The 18,965-nt window shown below is 42.6% G+C and overlaps 1 protein-coding gene across 1 annotated transcript in view; it reads left to right on the top strand.

Moving 5' to 3' along the window:
* Window positions 1–2,059: 2,059 nt before the first annotated feature.
* Window positions 2,060–18,965, top strand: part of pdhx (pyruvate dehydrogenase complex component X) — a 409,158-nt gene continuing 392,252 nt past the window's right edge. Inside the window, exon 1 of the mRNA XM_051923616.1 lies at window positions 2,060–2,246. Coding sequence (XP_051779576.1) covers window positions 2,111–2,246 — 136 coding nt within the window. The 5' untranslated portion in view covers window positions 2,060–2,110. The remainder of the gene's footprint in view (window positions 2,247–18,965) is intronic.

The following is an 18,965-nucleotide window of genomic DNA, read 5'->3' as shown; positions in this document are numbered from 1 at the left end:
ATTCAAATGAAGTTGTAATGCTGTCCGACTTTGCTGATCATTTGGTGGGTCAGGGTCAGGTTTGTCATACCGCAACTGTTTAGCTACGGGCAAGCCATGATTGTGTGCCACATTATGCTTCACGCTACACGCTTGCACAATGCGACACACTTTCTGTGCACTATAGAGCAGCACATTAATAGAGTGGAAATAGTTTTTATTATTATTTTATTTACATAAGCAAATTCATTCTCTGAAGGCGCCTTTATAGTGTAGCGACGTCACCGAGTGCCACAACGGACCGATTGTCTGCTCTTTACTTTGAGGTGACTCGCTGTTCTTAAAAGGGCTGCTTGCCTTTTGCTGCAATAGTTGGAAAAAGCACCTGTGACTGTGCGGAGCTGCCGTTTTTATAAGTTTTCCAGCTATAGATGACATAATGTAAGCTCATTCCTTCCAAATAGATATTGCTGCAGCCCGGAGTAAAATGGGCAGATCTGTCAATTAATGTCAATCAAATTCCACTTCAGCGAATCATGTTGTTACCTGGCTGATGTAACTTGTCCAGGGCCATTGCAATAGCAGTGTAATGCAGTTGACCGCACTGCTCGATTACATTTGGAAAACTGGACATTGCTGCAAATTGCACTTTTATGTTTGCCAATTCAACCACAGTGTAAGGAAATCTTATCTACCGGAATGACAAGTGGATAATACCATCCTATACAGCTGGCATGGCGCAATTCGATGATGATTGTGAAATACCTGATCGGTCAGCAACTTCATGTTGAAAAGCTCCTGTTGCTGAAAACCCAAGAGTGAACAGAACATGCAAAAGAGCAGGTAGAGCACAAGTCCTCAAGATCTACCCTTGTAAAGCTGATGCCAGCTCAGCACACACCCTACTCTTCATTTCTTTCCTTAAATGGCACCCAAAAAGAAATGAAATGTGAAGTGAGGGAGTAAACAGAAGACCAGCTAAGTCAGGGCCTCAAACTCCAACCCATTTCACTCCAACCAGCTGCTTAGTTAGGCCCTGATTCTTGTTGTTAATTAAACTCATTTTTTAATTTCATGGCTTGTTGCTGCTCTCATTGTGTAATACCAGACATTTCCGAAATTGTTCATTTTTCTCTTTTCTAAGAGTTCTGTTAAAATGTTTTGTGGACCTGAGCAGATTAACATTCCTGAGAGCTTCATCTTTCTTTATTTTCTGATATTGTGTGATGAACACCAGCTGTTTTGGCTCATTTTGTATCTCATTATTGTTTGGCAGCTAATTAAGGAAAAAGAAACAATTAAGGGGTCTGAGTCTTCAAGAGCAAGTCAATTACAATTAATTAGCAGCAAAAGCAGGTCACTCATTAAGAAAAGGGTTAGAATGAAAATCTGCAGCCATTGTGTCCCTCCAGGACCACCATCCAAGTACTGGCCAGCCTGAACATGATGAGCTTCGCCTTCCCTGAGACCCGTAGTTAAGCAGAGACCTTGACGACCTTTAAGAAGAATCTGAATGAGATATTGAGACAGCTTAGCTATTAGCCAAACAAACAGGTGACCAATGGACTGAGTGGTCTCCTTTCGTTTTTCAAATATCTTATGGTCTTATGTTCTAGGTGGATGACCTGTGTTGAAGTTGCTGGTTGTATGGCTGCTGGCTACATAGCAAGTGGACTGACACACAGACACGTGTCCTTTTATTATGGTGGGTGACTTTGCCATATGCAGGGGAGCAGTGGCCAGAAACCAAGAACAGAAACAGAACAGAGGAGAGTTAGAGCCTGTTGAGGCTGTTTTACTTTTTTTGGAGTCTCTTTTTTTTAATCGTGCCTGAATAAAAGGCTGTTATTGCAATACTAACATTATACTTTTTAAAAGCTTTTTTAGCCATACCATTCGTTTTATTCCCAACACCTATTTGTGCAGGAGTCCACAAAAGGCACACACACCAGCCCATATTTCGTAAGCGACATTAAATCGGATTGCCTTCTCAGTGCTACTGGAGCAGTGCGGCTCGGCGCCCCGCCCCTCCCCGCCCACTCTGTTTAAACTCCCCGCCTTACAAGTGCAGCAAGCAAGCGAGCGAGTAGACAGGCAGCTGTTTAGACAGTCTTAGTGGTAGGACCTAAACATGGCGGCCTCCTGGCGGCTGGGATTTCGGGGGATTGTGACCGGGATGAAGTGGACAAAACTCCACAAATGTCATGCCTTCCCCGGGAGTTTATTGGGATGTAAGCGATACGTTTTCCAATCGCCGTCTGTGCTGGGTAAGTAGTTTCGATCGGCTCTTTTAAACGAGTTTGGCATCTGTCAAGGATCTGCATGCCTTTGACGAAAAGAAAACCCGAAGTACTTTGGAGTAGTTCAGTGCTGCAGAGTTCAAGAGCTGATTTATGTGTTTGTAGCTGCTGCTGCTAAAGGTGCGCTTTTTCTAATGTCCTACGCTCGCGTTAAGATCCCCCTTGTGCGCCTTTCGAACGGCTTTTTAATTCGAATTTTAAAGGGGCCACGCATCGAGCTGTCATTGAGACGAAGGTGAAGGCAGGCAGAGAGCAAGCGTGCGTGCGAGCGAGCAGACTACCCATTTATATGTAGTGGCTCACAGAAGCTTTTATCCAAAGCGACTTACAAAGGAGGTCAACCTGATCGAGTAACTTCAGTCCTGGGACTGTTTTGAGCAAGTGTAGCCGGCCAGGTGACAAAAATTGATCAGCACAAGTGGAGGGCTGTAAAGCCAACATGAGAAAAAATAACCAATTTAACAATATGCCAGTTAAAAAACCAAACAAAAAAACCCCCCAATTTGACAGATCCACAGAAAAGGAGGGTTTTCAATCACTTCTTAAACACCTTGAGGGAGTAAACAGTTCGGATGGTGGTGGGTAGCTAGCTAGCTATCATATAGCGACCTTCACATCTATCTAGCTAGCTAGCTAGCTAGCTAGCTATCATGTAGCACCTTTCACATCTACCTAGCTAGCTACCTAGCTATCTATCATATAGTGCCTTTCACATTTACATAGCTAGCTATTATATAGTGCCTTTCACATCTAGCTAGCTAGCTATTATATAGTGCCTTTCACATCTAGCTAGTCACGTAGCTATCATATAGTGCCTTTCACATCTACCTAGATAGCTAATATATAGCGCCTTTCACATCTACCTAGATAGATAATATCTAACACCTTTCACATCTAGCTAGCTATTATATAGTGTCTTTCACATCTACCTAGCTATTATATAGTGCCTCTCACATCTAGCTAGCTAGCTATCGTATAGTGCCTTTCAGATCTAGCTATCATATAGTGCCTTTCACATCTACCTAGCTACCTACTTATCATGTTTAGCGTTTCACATCTACCTAACTATTATATAGTGCCTTTCACATTTAGCTAGTCGCCTAGCTATCATATACTGCCTTTCACATCAACCTAGATAGCTATTATATAGCACCTTTCACATCTAGCTAGCTAGGTATCATGTAGCGCCTTTCACATCTAGCTAGGTATTATATAGCACCTTTCACATCTAGCTAGTTACCTAGCTGTCTATCATATAGTGCCTTTCACATCTACTTAGCTAGCTATTATATAGTGCCTTTCACATCTAGCTAGCTAGGTATCATGTAGCACCTTTCATCTACCTAGCTATTATATAGCACCTTTCACATCTAGCTAGTTACCTAGCTATCTATCATATAGTGCCTTTCACATCTACTTAGCTAGCTATTATATAGTGCCTTTCACATCTACTTAGCTAGCTATTATATAGTGCCTTTCACATCTAGCTAGCTAGGTATCATGTAGCACCTTTCATCTACCTAGCTATTATATAGCACCTTTCACATCTAGCTAGGTAACTAGCTATCTATCATATAGTGCCTTTCACATCTACTTAGCTAGCTATTATATAGTGCCTTTCACATCTACTTAGTTAGCTATTATATAGTGCCTTTCACATCTAGCTAGCTAGGTATCATGTAGCACCTTTCATCTACCTAGCTATTATATAGCACCTTTCACATCTAGCTAGTTACCTAGCTATCTATCATATAGTGCCTTTCACATCTACTTAGCTAGCTATTATATAGTGCCTTTCACATCTACTTAGCTATTATATAGTGCCTTTCACATCTAGCTAGCTAGGTATCGTGTAGCACCTTTCATCTACCTAGCTATTATATAGCACCTTTCACATCTAGCTAGTTACCTAGCTATCTATCATATAGTGCCTTTCACATCTACTTAGCTAGCTATTATATAGTGCCTTTCACATCTTGCTAGCTAGCTATCATGTAGCGCCTTTCACATCTACCTACCTACCTACCTACTTATCATGTTTAGCCTTTCACATCTACCTAGCTATTATATAGTGCTTCACAAGTAGCTTGCTAGCTATCGTATAGTGCCTTTCAAATCTAGCTATCATATAGTGCCTTTCACATCTACCTAGCTACCTACTTATCATGTTTAGCGTTTCACATCTACCTATTATATAGTGCCTTTCACATTTAGCTAGTCACCTAGCTATCGTATAGCGCCTTTCACATCTACCTAGCTAGCTATCACATAGTGCCTTTCACCTCTATCTCTCTGCCCATCACGTTGATTTGAAACATAGCAATCATGTGATTGAAGTACAGACTTTCAGCTTTATTTCATGGGGTTTAACAAAATCATTGTATGAGCTGTTTAGAAAAGACAGCCATTCTTATACTTGGTCCCCCCAAAACCCCATATTTTCAGGGGAGCGGATGTATTTGGACAAACTAATATAATCATAAATATGACATTCATTTTTAATATTTGGTGGAAAATCTCTTCTAGTCCATGACTTCCAGAAGTCTGAGCCCACTGCCGTCTCCAAGTGCTGGGTGCCTATCAAATTGATCCTTTACTGCCGCTCTCTTCAGGTGCTGCTTGTTCGTTGGACTTTCTGCCTTCAGTTTTGTCTTCAGTAAGTGACACACATGTCCAGTTGTGTTGAGCTCAGCTAACTGACTCGGCCATTGAAGAATAGTCCACTGCTTTGCGTTTTAAAGCCCTTGGGTTTTAGTCCAGGTGTGTTTTGGCTCATCGTCCATCTAAACTGTGAAGTGTCAGTGACCATAAGCCATGCTGTGTACCAAGTTGAAGTGAATTAAAGAGACAAGAGGCTGTGTCTGTTCCAGGTTGAGCTGTAGATGGTGGCCCTTCATCCAGGTTAAAAGAGACTCGAGCCGACACTGTGGTGTTGTCCTCCTATTTCAGCCAGCATTTTTCCCCTGGCTGGGGTACAAAGTCGTATTTATTGTCTGTTTTTGTTTCTTTTGTTTATCATGTGTATTATACTTTGTGTCTGTTTGTAACTAGAAAATGTCTTCTTTCATGTCCCATGTGTTTTGTGGGTCACCAGCAGGAAGTGCCCTCCACCTGATTTATCGAAGAGGCCTTCCATAGTTCCTGGTGTTTCATTTCCAATGCACCGTGGAGTGGAGTGCTCACTTGTGGTTTGCTGTACCTTTTCGCGAATTCCTGCATTTCTGAACCCGTGCTCTATTTTTTGACTTGGGATTATGTAGTGGGACTGTGTTTACTGTGCATTGTCTTGCCTTCTCAGGGAATTCCTTTTCTGCTCTTGGGAGCTTCTTGGACTTAAGAGCCTTTTGTTAAAATAAGTCTTTTAAATTGTAAATATTCTTCTAGGACCCTTTTGTATCTAATTGGGGTTTAGATGGTAATTCCCAAACTCTCAAGAGATGGCAATTTTTAAAAATACAGGATGAGCCCAAATGAAGTACCCCATTTCTGAAGGTGGAGCCGGCCGAGTGGGTTGGGGTTAGGGGGTCCTTTTGATAGGCGATCGATCCCTTGTCGTTTTCAGTCGGCCACATGCCTTGGTCCGGTGCGCACTGCACTTTCGCTGTTGAATTGTTCTTCAAAAACAACAAATCCATCATCACTACACAACGCGCCTTCTGAACACACTTCAGCATTCCTCCTCACGGTGACGTCCCAAATCGGAAAACAATTCTTGAGTGGGGGCTAAATTTAGACAGACGGGTTCAACATTGAACAGAAAATCTCCAGGGCCGTCCTCTGACTGTATGAATGCTTACTCCTAGTCGTTCAGCGCGCTTCTGCCTTCGGCATTTCCAACACGTCTTTTGTTTGAGGACCTTAATTTCCATTCATACATAATGGTGGTAGTGCAGGAACTAACTGGGAGAGCCATAGAGAGTTGTGTGCCAACATTCTGCAAACCGTTCATCGAGATGCCATTGACATGTGACATCAGGGACGAGGCACATTTCCATTTGAATGGTGGCTGCTTAAATAAATAAAACTTTCGCTACTGGGATGAAACCAACCCTCATGAACTTCATCAGAGTCCCCCGCACATTGAGCACACGTGTTATGGTTTGGTGCGCCGTTGCAGAATTTGGCGTTGTAGGCCCTTACCTTTTTGAGGTGGGAGGAGCAACGGTCACCGTCACTTCAGAATGTTACGTTGAAATGCTAGAGAACTGGAAGAAATGGATGTGGTGGATGCTACAGGATGGAGCGACAGCTCATACAGCCTGCACGGAGATCCATGAAAGTTTTGTGGGAGATGTTTCCGGTGAAGCTGATCTCCCTGCGTGGTGATGTCGGGTGGCCTTCACGTTCGCCTGATCTCACTCTGTGAGATTTCTTCTCAAGTCGAAGGTCTACACACACCGACCTCAAAACCTTGCAGCCCTCAAGGACACTATTCCCTTTGAAATGGCCAAACGAGTCATGCGAGCATTCAGAAATCATCTCGAAGAGTGTATCACTAATGATGGCCACCACCTCAACGACCTCATTTTTAAAACACAGTGAAACAAATCTATTTTGTATACCCTTTCTTGTGCTGTCATGAAATGTATTTTATCTTGTAGTGTTTTTGTAGAATAAACGTTTGAAATGTGGTGGTACTTTTTGGCTCAGCCTGTACTTGAGTGGCCCAGCCAGGACCCAACCAAACACCTCCAGACTGTCCAAAAAAATAGCGGCCCACCAATGGTGCCCATCCAACCTGGCAGAGCTTGAAAAATCTGCAGAGAAGAAGGGAAGGTTGTTTGGCCCACTCATCCTGAGCAAACTGCTCCAGCGGTGTCAGGTGTGAAGGGGGTCTTCTCCAGACTGTATGTTTCGGTTCTTTTCATTGATGTTCCATAGGATTCAAATCGGGGCTCGTAGAAGGCCACTTCAGAGTAGTCCAATGTTGTGTTCTAGTCCATTATTGGTGGGATCGACAGGTACAGCTGTGTATTGTTGGCATGGCACTGACCTGAGAGACCATGAGATTGGATGATGGGACCCAGTGAGGTGGTCCAGAGGTTCTCAGACTTGGGGATTTGGGTTTTTGTTCCATCCTGATTCACAATTAGTGACAATAATTGATCTCATTTCACTTGCTAGTCATTTTTTCTTCTTCTCTGTTTCTGCCTTCAGAAAAGCTCAGGAGTTTGATTTTTACATTTAGAAATTTTTGCATTTCTTCAATGCTTTTTTTGTTGTCTTCCTAGTATTTTGCACTTTTTTTTTTTTCTTGTGTAGTTTAGCTCCCTTCATTAATAATGATAATTAAAATCCAGCAGTCCGGGCAAATAACATTAAAGGAGGAAAGGCTGCAACTACTTCATTGTCGGACCCACTAATTAAGTCAAGTCAGTCTCTGTAACTGTGTACACGTCCAGTGTGAGAGGAAGCAGAGCTTTTCATGTCTGCGGTGTAACATATAGCATTGTGGGGGAAAAAACAAACAAAAAAATGACTCTAAAAGAACTGCACATAGAATCACAAGTCACGTTAGCAGAACTAATCGGAGCTCCACAATTGTGTTTATTAAGAACTAGACAAAGAGCCCGTTTCGACAACGTAAGATGAAACGGACACGAGTTTGTGTCAGCAGTGTATGAAGAACAAATGATAAGTAACAAAGAAGTTGTTTTGTAATGATTGTAGTCCACTTTACTCATTACTGTACAGGCTTGTACTGTTAGTTGATGAATTTTCCAGGCCTATAGTATAATATTGAATGATGAATTTTCCGGTACAATATGGAATAGTAAGCACCACAAACCTGATATAGGTGTATTGAATGAATATGTAATTGAATCAGAATGCGTAATTAGGCCTGGAGCTGTAGTCGAAATCTCCTTTCTCTTTGAATTTTTGCGGCCGCAAATCTGCCGCCTGCTGCGATGTTGGGGTTGGATGTCGGTCTCTTAAGGTTTTTCGGGCAGCTGCGCAGAAGGCGACTGCGCATTCGGCTTTGGACAGACGTGAGTGAGTAAGTGAGTGAGTGAGGAGGCAGGCGAATTATGTATTAAGATTCTGACAGCTTGTGGTACGAAGCTTCTTGACGAGATGCTTCGATACCGTTTGCCACACGGTAAGAGAACAAAGAGTCCATGTAATGGTTGAGAGTCGTCCTTCACAATGCTGCAGGAACCACAAGTGCGTCATCTGTGGGAGAAGTCCTGCTGGGAAGGTAGGGACACTCCTGTCACCACCACAGTTATGGATTAAATAACCCGAACACCTGGAAAAATGGGACAAAAATATTGTTAAAAACTTAAAAAAAAAAAAAAATCCCTATATACACCCATGTGGACAAAATTGTTGGTACCCCTCTACGATAAAAGAAGAATCCACAATTACCTCTGAAATAGCTTGAAGCTGACAAAAGCAATTGGCACCCGTCGTTGTTTTATTTGGCATTTAAGAAAAATCTGTTTGCCTTTTTTTTTTTTTTTTTTTTTAAATTTTTTTTATTTTATTAATTCAGCAGAATATTTCGAATAATAACACAAATGAAAATGGCATGGACAAGAATGATGGGACCTTATAGATAGATAGATACTTTATTAATCCCAAGGGGAAATTCCCATACTCCAACAGCAGCATACTGATAAAGACAATATTAAATTAAAGAGTGATAACAATGCAGGTGTACAGACAGACAATAACTTTGTATAATGTTAACATTTACCCCCCAGGGTGGAATTGAAGAGTCACATAGTGTAGTGGAGAAACGATCTCCTCAGTCTGTCAGTGGAGCAGGACGGTGACAGCAGTCTGTCGCTGAAGCTGCTCCTCTGTCTGGAGATGATCCTGTTTAGTGGATGCAGTGGATTCTCCATGATTGACAGGAGCCTGCTCAGTGCCCGTCACTCTGCCACGGATGTCAAACTGTCCAGCTCCGTGCCTACAATAGAGCCTGCCTTCCTCACCTGTTTGTCCAGGCGTGAGGCATCTTTCTTCTTAATGCTGCCTCCCTAGCACACCACCGCGTAGAAGAGGCCGCTCGCCACAACCATCTGATGTTGAAGGACGCCAGCCTTCTAAGGTAGTATAACCTGCTCTGTGCTTTCTTGCACAGAGCATCAGTATTGGCAGTCCAGTCTAATTTATCATCCAGCTGCACTCCTAGATATTTATAGATCTGCACCCTCTGCACACAGTCACCTCTGATGATCACGGGGTCCATGAGGGGTCTGGGCCTCCTAAAATCCACCACCAGCTCCTTGGTTTTGCTGGTGTTCAGTTGTAGGTGGTTTGAGTCGCATCATTTAACAAAGTCCTTGATGAGGTCCCTATACTCCTCCTCCTGCCCACTCCTGATGCAGCCCACGATAGCAGTGTCATCAGTGAACTTTTGCACGTGTCAGGACTCCGAGTTGTATTGGAAGTCCGATGTATATAAGCACACAGGCAGCGCCAGAGAGAGAGCCGTGCACACACACAGGCAGCGCCAGAGAGAGAGAGCTGGACGCATAGGGTAGGAAGGCAGTTAAAGAATGCACTGGGCTTGATTTTGTTTTCACTTCTGTTTACAGCGATCGGTTCATAGCGTGCATTGTTACAATGTTACTTTTCTTGGTGGTTTATTAAATTACGGATTTTTTCAAATGTTCATTTTTTTCCCTGTGCTGAAAACCCATTAAAAAAAGTGTTTTTAGCCAGTGGTTGGTAGCGCTATAGCGCAAACTATTGCAGTGTTAGTTTTCTCTGTTGTTCAAGGTTTTCTCAGTGTTATTCAATGTTTTTACATTTAGTTTACTATTACGCTGTGTATTAAAACAGTTTCCGAGGGGTATCCCATGGTCTTAGAGTTGGTGGGCGGGTCTCTGTCAGTTGCTCTTGCGACCGGGCACATGACCAGGCAGTGTGTATGCTTCGAGTGCGAGGGTGGACGCGACAGGACCATCTAAGAAAAATCATGTCGCAGATGTGAATCGCTGTATGCAGTGTGTAAAACAGTTTCTTTGTTGCGGATATGAATCGCTGTATGCGGCGTGTAGAACAGTTTGCGAGGGGTATCCCATGGTCTTACAGTTGGTGGGCGGGTCTCTGTTAGTTGCTTTTGCGAGCGGGCACATGACCAGGAAGTGTGTATGCTTCGAGAGCGAGGGTGGACACGACAGCACCATCTAAGAAGAATCATATTTGTCGCGGATGTGAATCGCTGTATGCAGCATGTAAAACAGTTTGCGAGAGGTATTCCATGGTCTTAGCAGTGTCTATACTTCGATGTAAATTGATGTATGCAGCGTGTAAAACGCTGTATTGTATGTTGCCCTCTCCAGAGTTACATCTTTTCATTCACCTACAGTCGTATCCTCAAAACCAACCCCATTTGGACAACTGTGTCTTTCAGGAAGTGTTCACCCATCAATACATAATTATGCGGCGTATGCTACGCCGCGGGTTGGCTAGTACAAAATATTTATCAACTTACAGTATATGCAAAATTGCACACCACAACGGCACTATGAAGATCAGAAAGTAGTGTTCCGCTGGTCCATCAGACTGCCACATAGTGAAGCGTGATTTGTCATTCCAGAGAACACATTCCCACTGCTCTGGAGTCCAGTGGCGCCACCCTTGACACCACTCCATCTGACTCTTGACATTGCAAGTAGTAATCTTAGGTTTGGCCATGAAAACCATTTCACGAAGCTCCTGATGCCCAGTTCTTGTGCTAATGCTGTTGTTTCCAGATGCAGATTGGCACTCTGCTGTGAGTACACTCCAGTCTTGGTTAATGGAGGTTGCTAGGCTGTGTGTTTGATTTTGTGCACGCGCCTGTTAGCAGTGAAACGCCTGAACTCAATAATCTGGGGTGGGGGTCCATAGATTTTTAACGATATTGTGTATCGTTGAGTGTGTGCAGCACTCTTCATGGTGGCATCGATTCCAGCATCCCTCCTTATTCCTTTCTCAGGCTGTCAGCATACTGGACGCAGGAGGTCCCCTACTCCAGTCCTGGAGGGCCCCAAAGGCTGCAGGTTTTCATTCTAACCCTTTTCTTAATTAGTGACCTGTTTTTGCTGCTACGTAACTCCTTTTGAATTTAATTTAACTGACTTGCTCTTGAAGGCTCAGACCCCTTAATTGTTCCTTTTTCCCTTAATTAGCTGTCAAACAATAATGAGATATAAAATGAGCCATAACAGGACCAGCGAACTGTGTCCATCATGCAATACCTGAAAATAAAGAAAGGTGAAGGTCTCAGGAATTTTGATCTGCTTAGGTCCACAAAACATTTTATCAGTGCTCTCAGAAAAGAGAAAATCATCAATTTCAGAAATGTATGCGATTGCACGATGAGAGCAGTAACAAACCGTGGAATTAAAGAACGGTGTAAAATAAGGACACAAACGCCATCAAAGGTTGGGGGAATCCCCCATATACTGTAGCACAAGCAAAGGAAATGACATCAGACAGAGTTCAAATCGGAACTGACATACAGTGGTGTGAAAAACTATTTGCCCCCTTCCTGATTTCTTATTCTTTTGCATGTTTGTCACACAAAATGTTTCTGATCATCAAACACATTTAACCATTAGTCAAATATAACACAAGTAAACACAAAATGCAGTTTGTAAATGGTGGTTTTTATTATTTAGGGAGAAAAAAAAAATCCAAACCTACATGGCCCTGTGTGAAAAAGTAATTGCCCCCTGAACCTAATAACTGGTTGGGCCACCCTTAGCAGCAATAACTGCAATCAAGCGTTTGCGATAACTTGCAATGAGTCTTTTACAGCGCTCTGGAGGAATTTTGGCCCACTCATCTTTGCAAAATTGTTGTAATTCAGCTTTATTTGAGGGTTTTCTAGCATGAACCGCCTTTTTAAGGTCATGCCATAGCATCTCAATTGGATTCAGGTCAGGACTTTGACTAGGCCACTCCAAAGTCTTCATTTTGTTTTTCTTCAGCCATTCAGAGGTGGATTTGCTGGTGTGTTTTGGGTCATTGTCCTGTTGCAGCACCCAAGATCGCTTCAGCTTGAGTTGACGAACAGATGGCCGGACATTCTCCTTCAGGATTTTTTGGTAGACAGTAGAATTCATGGTTCCATCTATCACAGCAAACCTTCCAGGTCCTGAAGCAGAAAAAACAACCCCAGACCATCACACTACCACCACCATATTTTACTGTTGGTATGATGTTCTTTTTCTGAAATGCTGTGTTCCTTTTACGCCAGATGTAACGGGACATTTGCCTTCCAAAAAGTTCAACTTTTGACTCATCAGTCCACAAGGTATTTTCCCAAAAGTCTTGGCAATCATTGAGATGTTTCTTAGCAAAATTGAGACGAGCCCTAATGTTCTTTTTGCTTAACAGTGGTTTGCGTCTTGGAAATCTGCCATGCAGGCCGTTTTTGCCCAGTCTCTTTCTTATGGTGGAGTCGTGAACACTGACCTTAATTGAGGCAAGTGAGGCCTGCAGTTCTTTAGACGTTGTCCTGGGGTCTTTTGTGACCTCTCGGATGAGTCGTCTCTGCGCTCTTGGGGTAATTTTGGTCAGCCGGCCACTCCTAGGAAGGTTCACCACTGTTCCATGTTTTTGCCATTTGTGGATAATGGCTCTCACTGTGGTTCGCTGGAGTCCCAAAGCTTTAGAAATGGCTTTATAACCTTTACCAGACTGATAGATCTCAATTACTTCTGTTCTCATTTGTTCCTGAATTTCTTTGGATCTTGGCATGATGTCTAGCTTTTGAGGTGCTTTTGGTCTACTTCTCTGTGTCAGGCAGCTCCTATTTAAGTGATTTCTTGATTGAAACAGGTGTGGCAGTAATCAGGCCTGGAGGTGGCTACGGAAATTGAACTCAGGTGTGATACACCACAGTTAGGTTATTTTTTAACAAGGGGGCAATTACCTTTTCACACAGGGCCATGTAGGTTTGGATTTTTTTTCTCCCTAAATAATAAACACCATCATTTAAAAACTGCATTTTGTGTTTACTTGTGTTATATTTGACTAATGGTTAAATGTGTTTGATGATCAGAAACATTTTGTGTGACAAACATGCAAAAGAATAAGAAATCAGGAAGGGGGCAAATAGTTTTTCACACCACTGTAGGTAATGAATGCCTTATATATAGTAGATTAGCTGGAAGTGATGTCATGGGTAAAAGGCATTCTGGAACCGGAAGTGACATTATGAAGAGGTGGGGTCTTGAGGGTTGGTACCAGAAATGCTGTTACTGTTTGGTTTCTTCAGTTGTTCTGCCAGGAGAGAGGAAAAAGAGTTAGAGGGCAGCGTCAACCCCTGGTTCATCGGGTAACTGCATCTCTTTGAGCTAGTAAACTGTCTCCCAAACGCACGTGTGTGACAACTGGTTTAATTAACAACGAAAATCAGAACCTAATTAAGCAACTGGTTGGAGTGAAATTTGTTGGAATTTCTGAGTTCCTGACTTAGTTGGTGTTCTGTCGGCTCACTGACTTCACATTTCATTTCTGTTTGGGTGTCATTTAAGGAAAGAAATGAAACAATTCAGGGCAAAAAATCGTAAAAAAACAAGTCAGTTAAAATTAATTCAAAAGAAGTTAATTAGCAGGAAAAACAGGCCACTGATTAAGAAAAGAGTTAGATTTAAAACCTGCAGCCACTGGGGCCTTCCAGGACCGGAGTTTGAGACCCCTACTTTATAATGATGATCCTCCATACCTGGGGAAATGATCTCATTGCTCCTAAAAGAGTATAAGGCGTTTATTAGCGTGAGAGCCAAGCGTAAAGCACTTGCATCAAGATAACACGATAACAGTAAGATGAGTAGTTTTATGTGAAGAATATGTATTATTGTCCGCATATTGATCTGGCAAAATTTTACACCGGATGCCCTTCGAAAGTGAGAGGATGCCTGAGGAGTGGAGAAGAAATGTACTGGTGCAGATTTTTAAGAATAAGGGGGTATGTGCAGGACTGCAGTAACTACAGAGGGATAAATGAAATTATGGGAAAGAGTAGTGGAAGCTCAGTTAAGAAGTGAGGTGGTGATTAGTGAGCAGCAGGATGGTTTCATGCCAAGGAAGAGCACCACAGATGTGATGTTAGCTCTGAGGATGTTGATGGAGAAGTTTAGAGAAGGTCAGAAGGAGTTGCACTGCATCTTTGTGGACCTGGAGAAAGCAAATGACAGGGTCACTGAGAGGAGCTGTGGTATTGTACGAGGAAGTCGGGAGTGGCAGAGAAGTATGTAAGAGTGGTACAGGATATGTATGAGAGAAGTGTGACTGTGGTGAGGTCTGCAGTAGGAGTGACGGAGATGGGATTACATCAGGGATCGGCTCTGAGGCCTTTCTTATTTACAATGGTGATGGACAGGTTGACAGACGAGATTAGACAGGAGTCCCTGTGGACTGTGATGTTTGCTGATGACATTGTGATCTGAAGCGATAGTAGGGAGCAGGTTGAGGAGACCCTGGAGAGGTGGAGATATGCTTTAGAGAGGAGAGGAATGAAGGTCAGTAGGACCACCGATTCAGAATACATGTGTGTGAATGAGAGAGAGGTCAGTGGAATGGTGAGGATGAGGGGAGTAGAGTTGGCGAAGGTGGATGAGTTTAAATACTTGGGATCAACAGTACAGAGTAATGGGGATTGTAGAAGAGAAGTGAAAAAGAGAATGCAGGGTGGAATGGGAGGAGAAGAGTGTCAGGAGTGATTTGTGACAGACGGGTATCAGCAAGAGTGAAAGGGAAGGTCTACAGGACTGTAGTGAGACCACCTATGTTATATGGGCTGGAGACGGTGCCACTGACCAGAAAGCAGGAGACAGAGCTGGAGGTAGCAGAGTTAAAGATGCAAAGATTTGCATTGGGTGTGACGAGGATGGACGGGATTAGAAATGAGGACATTAGAAGGTCAGCTCACGTTGGACGGTTGGGAGACAAAGTCAGAGAGGCGAGATGCTGAGTATATTGGGAAAATATAAGGATAGAGCTGCCGGGTAAGAGGAGAAGAGGAAGGCCTAAGAGAAGGTTTATGGATGTGGTGAGAGAGGACATGCAGGTGATGGGTGTGACAGAGCAAGATGATGAGGACAAAGATATGGAAGAGGATGATCTGCTGTGTTGACCCCTAACTGGAGCAGCCGAAGGAAGAAGTTTTATGTGAAGAATGAGGTATAGTGAACAAATCTGAGTCCTAAACACATGAGCAGCCGTAAAGTCATTTTGTTTTGAGGAATGAGGAGCTTCATTGTGTTTGTCTCCTTTATTTTGCAGTATAAATCATTAATGATGAGAAGTCTGATGAAGTTGCAGTCAGTTTCATTGCACTTACTAATTTCCAAATCTGTGGAAAATACTTGTTTACAGGATGAACAAACCGAATGAGCATCACGGCTTAGTTAAATTTATAACCCATTTTTCAATGTTTTGCCCTTCAGGCATTGCTTAAAGCCATTAATTAATGGGATGCGGCTGAATTTGTGGATGTGCACCATATATAATTCCTATAATTAGTCGATTCAGCCAGAAGGGAAATTGGCGTTGCTGAAGAATCCTGAGTGGACTTGTGGAGAAGATGCTCATTTTCAACATACTCGTACATGACAACACTCAATACATATAATTACACGCAAAAAATAAGAAATAAAGTTTTACTAGTGCAAAATCGCCCTCAGAATTATTTAAATTGGTAAGTACTTTGTACAGTGAATGTGAAAGGAATTATTCAAACATGTGCAGGCAGCTCAGTGAACACATTTGCAGTGCCACACGTTTATAATTGGCATCCATTAACTGCACAAGTGACGTCATTCACCTCAAGGCTCTGCCCGACGGTATCAGATGTGTCAGTAATGCGTTTTAATTATGTACCCATTATTATTTTATTTACTAAGCCCTCCACCATTTTCCATTGAATTCATATGGATATCAAATTATCATAACCCTTTAACCGTGTAATAGGAAAAAAAAAAGTCAGAGGCAGAAAAGATTTGGGGATGGCCGCCCCGTATACTGAAATATCAGGCAGCAAAAATAAAAAACATGTCTTTACAGAGCGGAGTTCTGGTTAACAAATTGGTTCTCTTTTGTGATTGTGTGTGTGTGTGTGTGTGTGTGTATATACACGAAGGGGAGTCAAGCTAAAGTTACAAAATGGGATTTATTCGAAAATGGAACAAACCTTCACAGAACTGATGCTGTTATTTCTCAATGGAGTCTCCACCCTTCTCAGTGCACTTGCGCCATCTGCCTGGCAGTGCCCTGAATTCCAGCAGAATAAAAGGTTTTGTCTTGTTCTCACAACCAAGGGGTACTCCAGTCACTAGTGCAAGTTACTGTGACTTGCTGGAGACCAATGTGAAGCCTGCTATTCGAGCTGAGTGGTGGGGTCCTTTTGCTGCAAGACATTGACACACACATGGCTAAGAACGTCCAAGGCTTGTCTGCAGGAAATGAAGTATTGCCACATCCTCCTTATTCGCCAGATTTGGCACAGTTTGATTTCCACCTTTTTTGGACCACTAAAAAAAACATCCGGGTGGTCGTCGATTCAAGACAGATGATGATGTGAAGGAAGCGGTGCGAGGACGAGACAAAACCTCTTATTCTGCTGGAGTCCTGACACTTCTAGGCAGATGGCACAAGTGCATTGAGAAGGGTGCAGATGACATTGAGAAATGACATTAACAGTTTGGTTTAGGGTTGTTCCATTTTCTGATAAATCCCATTTTCTAACTTTTGCTTGACTTCCCCCTTGTGTGTGTCTATGTATATAATACTAGCCGTGTAAACCCGTGCTGTAAAAAGCCCAGGGTCCTAGGAACTATTGAAATTGTCAGAAAAATAACTGAAATGTCGAGGTGTCAGGTAATTGAAAGGAATTCCTCTGGACATTTCTCTCCTAGGAGGATTCATTTTGCTGATGCGCTCGCCTCGCTTGTGTATTAGCGGCGGGAGGAAAAATAAAAGGGATACTGTTTTGCCAATATTAGCGGCTAAGTGACTTTGTCTTTCTTCGGAGGTTTTGTTTTGCTGATGTGCTGACCTCGCTTGTGTTATTAGTGGCTAAGCGAGTTTTCTGTTTCCTCGGAGGTGGAGCCCTTACCACGACTTCACCTCCCACTTCCGGGCCGGACAGACAGAAACACACACTTTCACACGTAGACGTTTTCTATATAAGGAACAAAATCCTTCTATTATTTTGCTTGTGTCCGTCCGTGCTCAATATAAAGAATGGTTGCCACAACTACTTTGTCACTCTGCAACAATAGCGAGGAATCCATGCTCCTGGCAGTGTTTTGGTCTTAGGCTTACAGTGGACCCTTGACTTACGAATTCAATTCGTTCACGAGGGCTGGTTGTAACTCAAGTTGGTTGTAAGTCAAGACTATTTTTCCCATAAGAAATAATGGAAATACCCATAATGCGTTCCGATCCTCCCACAGCAACACTTAATCTTTTCATAATAAAAAAGGGTTGTATAATGTGCATAATTTACCAAAACACCAATAATTTTTCTAATGTACTAACCAAAAAGTTATAAAAAGTGCCTAGCCTACCAGAAACAACAATTTCATACTGTACTCACCATTTAATTTGACATTTTTGGGCTGCAGGAAGGGAGGAGGAGGAGAATGAAATGGAAGGTTAGGTTAGGTTAGGTTTCTTTATTTAGTCATGTTTACACAGGAAAACATGAAATTTGCCTTCTCAGTTGCATCTAATAACAGGTAACAGACAGAATGAAATAAAACAGACAAATAGAAATAAGAAAGGTTTAGGTAAGGAAGGTGGTTATTGTTTGGAAGGATCCTCCTTATAAAAATCTTTTCTTCGTAAAATTGTCGATTGTACATATTAGCGAGATCAGTCACACGAACGCCATTCTCATATTTCTGCACAGTTTCCTTCTTCGTTTCGACTGTGATCGCTTTCTTTACCTTCGTTACCTTCTCTTCCTTCCTTAGCAATTATCGAAATAAATTATATAAATCACTGCACTTACCGAAATTATGTCCACAAACACATGAATCTGGGTTCCGACTGACACTTATGAATGCTCTCGGCTGTTTGTTTACAATCGCGCAAGCAGATATACGTGACCGCATTCAGGTTGTAACGCAAGATGTTGGTCGTAAATCAAAACAAAAATTTTGGTCGTGAATCAAGTTGTTCACATGTCGGGCTGGTCGTATATCAAGGGTCGACTGTATCTTCAATTCTTCAATGTGATCGATTATTGACTGTGGTGTTTGACTGTTTGTTCGGTGCCTACTTTGTTACTGAGCGAAACTGCATTATGACACTACCATTTTATACCCCCTTTTTCCTTCACTTCAATGTAAGCCTCCCGATAAAATGAAAAGGCACATACAGTGTAGCGGTGACCAACAGAAACGGTCTCGCCAGCCTACATACTCACACCAGCGCACAAAGCAGAAACATCGACATCACGCCAGACCAACCAGCACAGGCGAGATGCCTTAGAACATCAAAGACGACATATGACAAACCACAGAGCGACGTTATCCGAGGATCAGCGGCAGCGAGTCTCACACCTCGACAGTGAACGAAAAATAAATCGCACACACAACCTTTCTGAAGAGCAGCGGCAAACTGCCAACAAACATTATAACGGAAAAACTACAGACATTCTATAACACTGACAACTCAAAACAAGATATTACGATGTAGGCAACTTCCCGTTCGTTTAGCATATTGTATGAC

The sequence above is a fragment of the Erpetoichthys calabaricus genome, chromosome 2 (assembly GCF_900747795.2).
Source record: "Erpetoichthys calabaricus chromosome 2, fErpCal1.3, whole genome shotgun sequence".
In the NCBI taxonomy this organism is placed as follows: domain Eukaryota; kingdom Metazoa; phylum Chordata; class Cladistia; order Polypteriformes; family Polypteridae; genus Erpetoichthys; species Erpetoichthys calabaricus.
The sequence above is the reverse complement of the archived record's forward strand: the minus strand, read 5'-3'. Positions and strand labels throughout refer to the sequence as shown.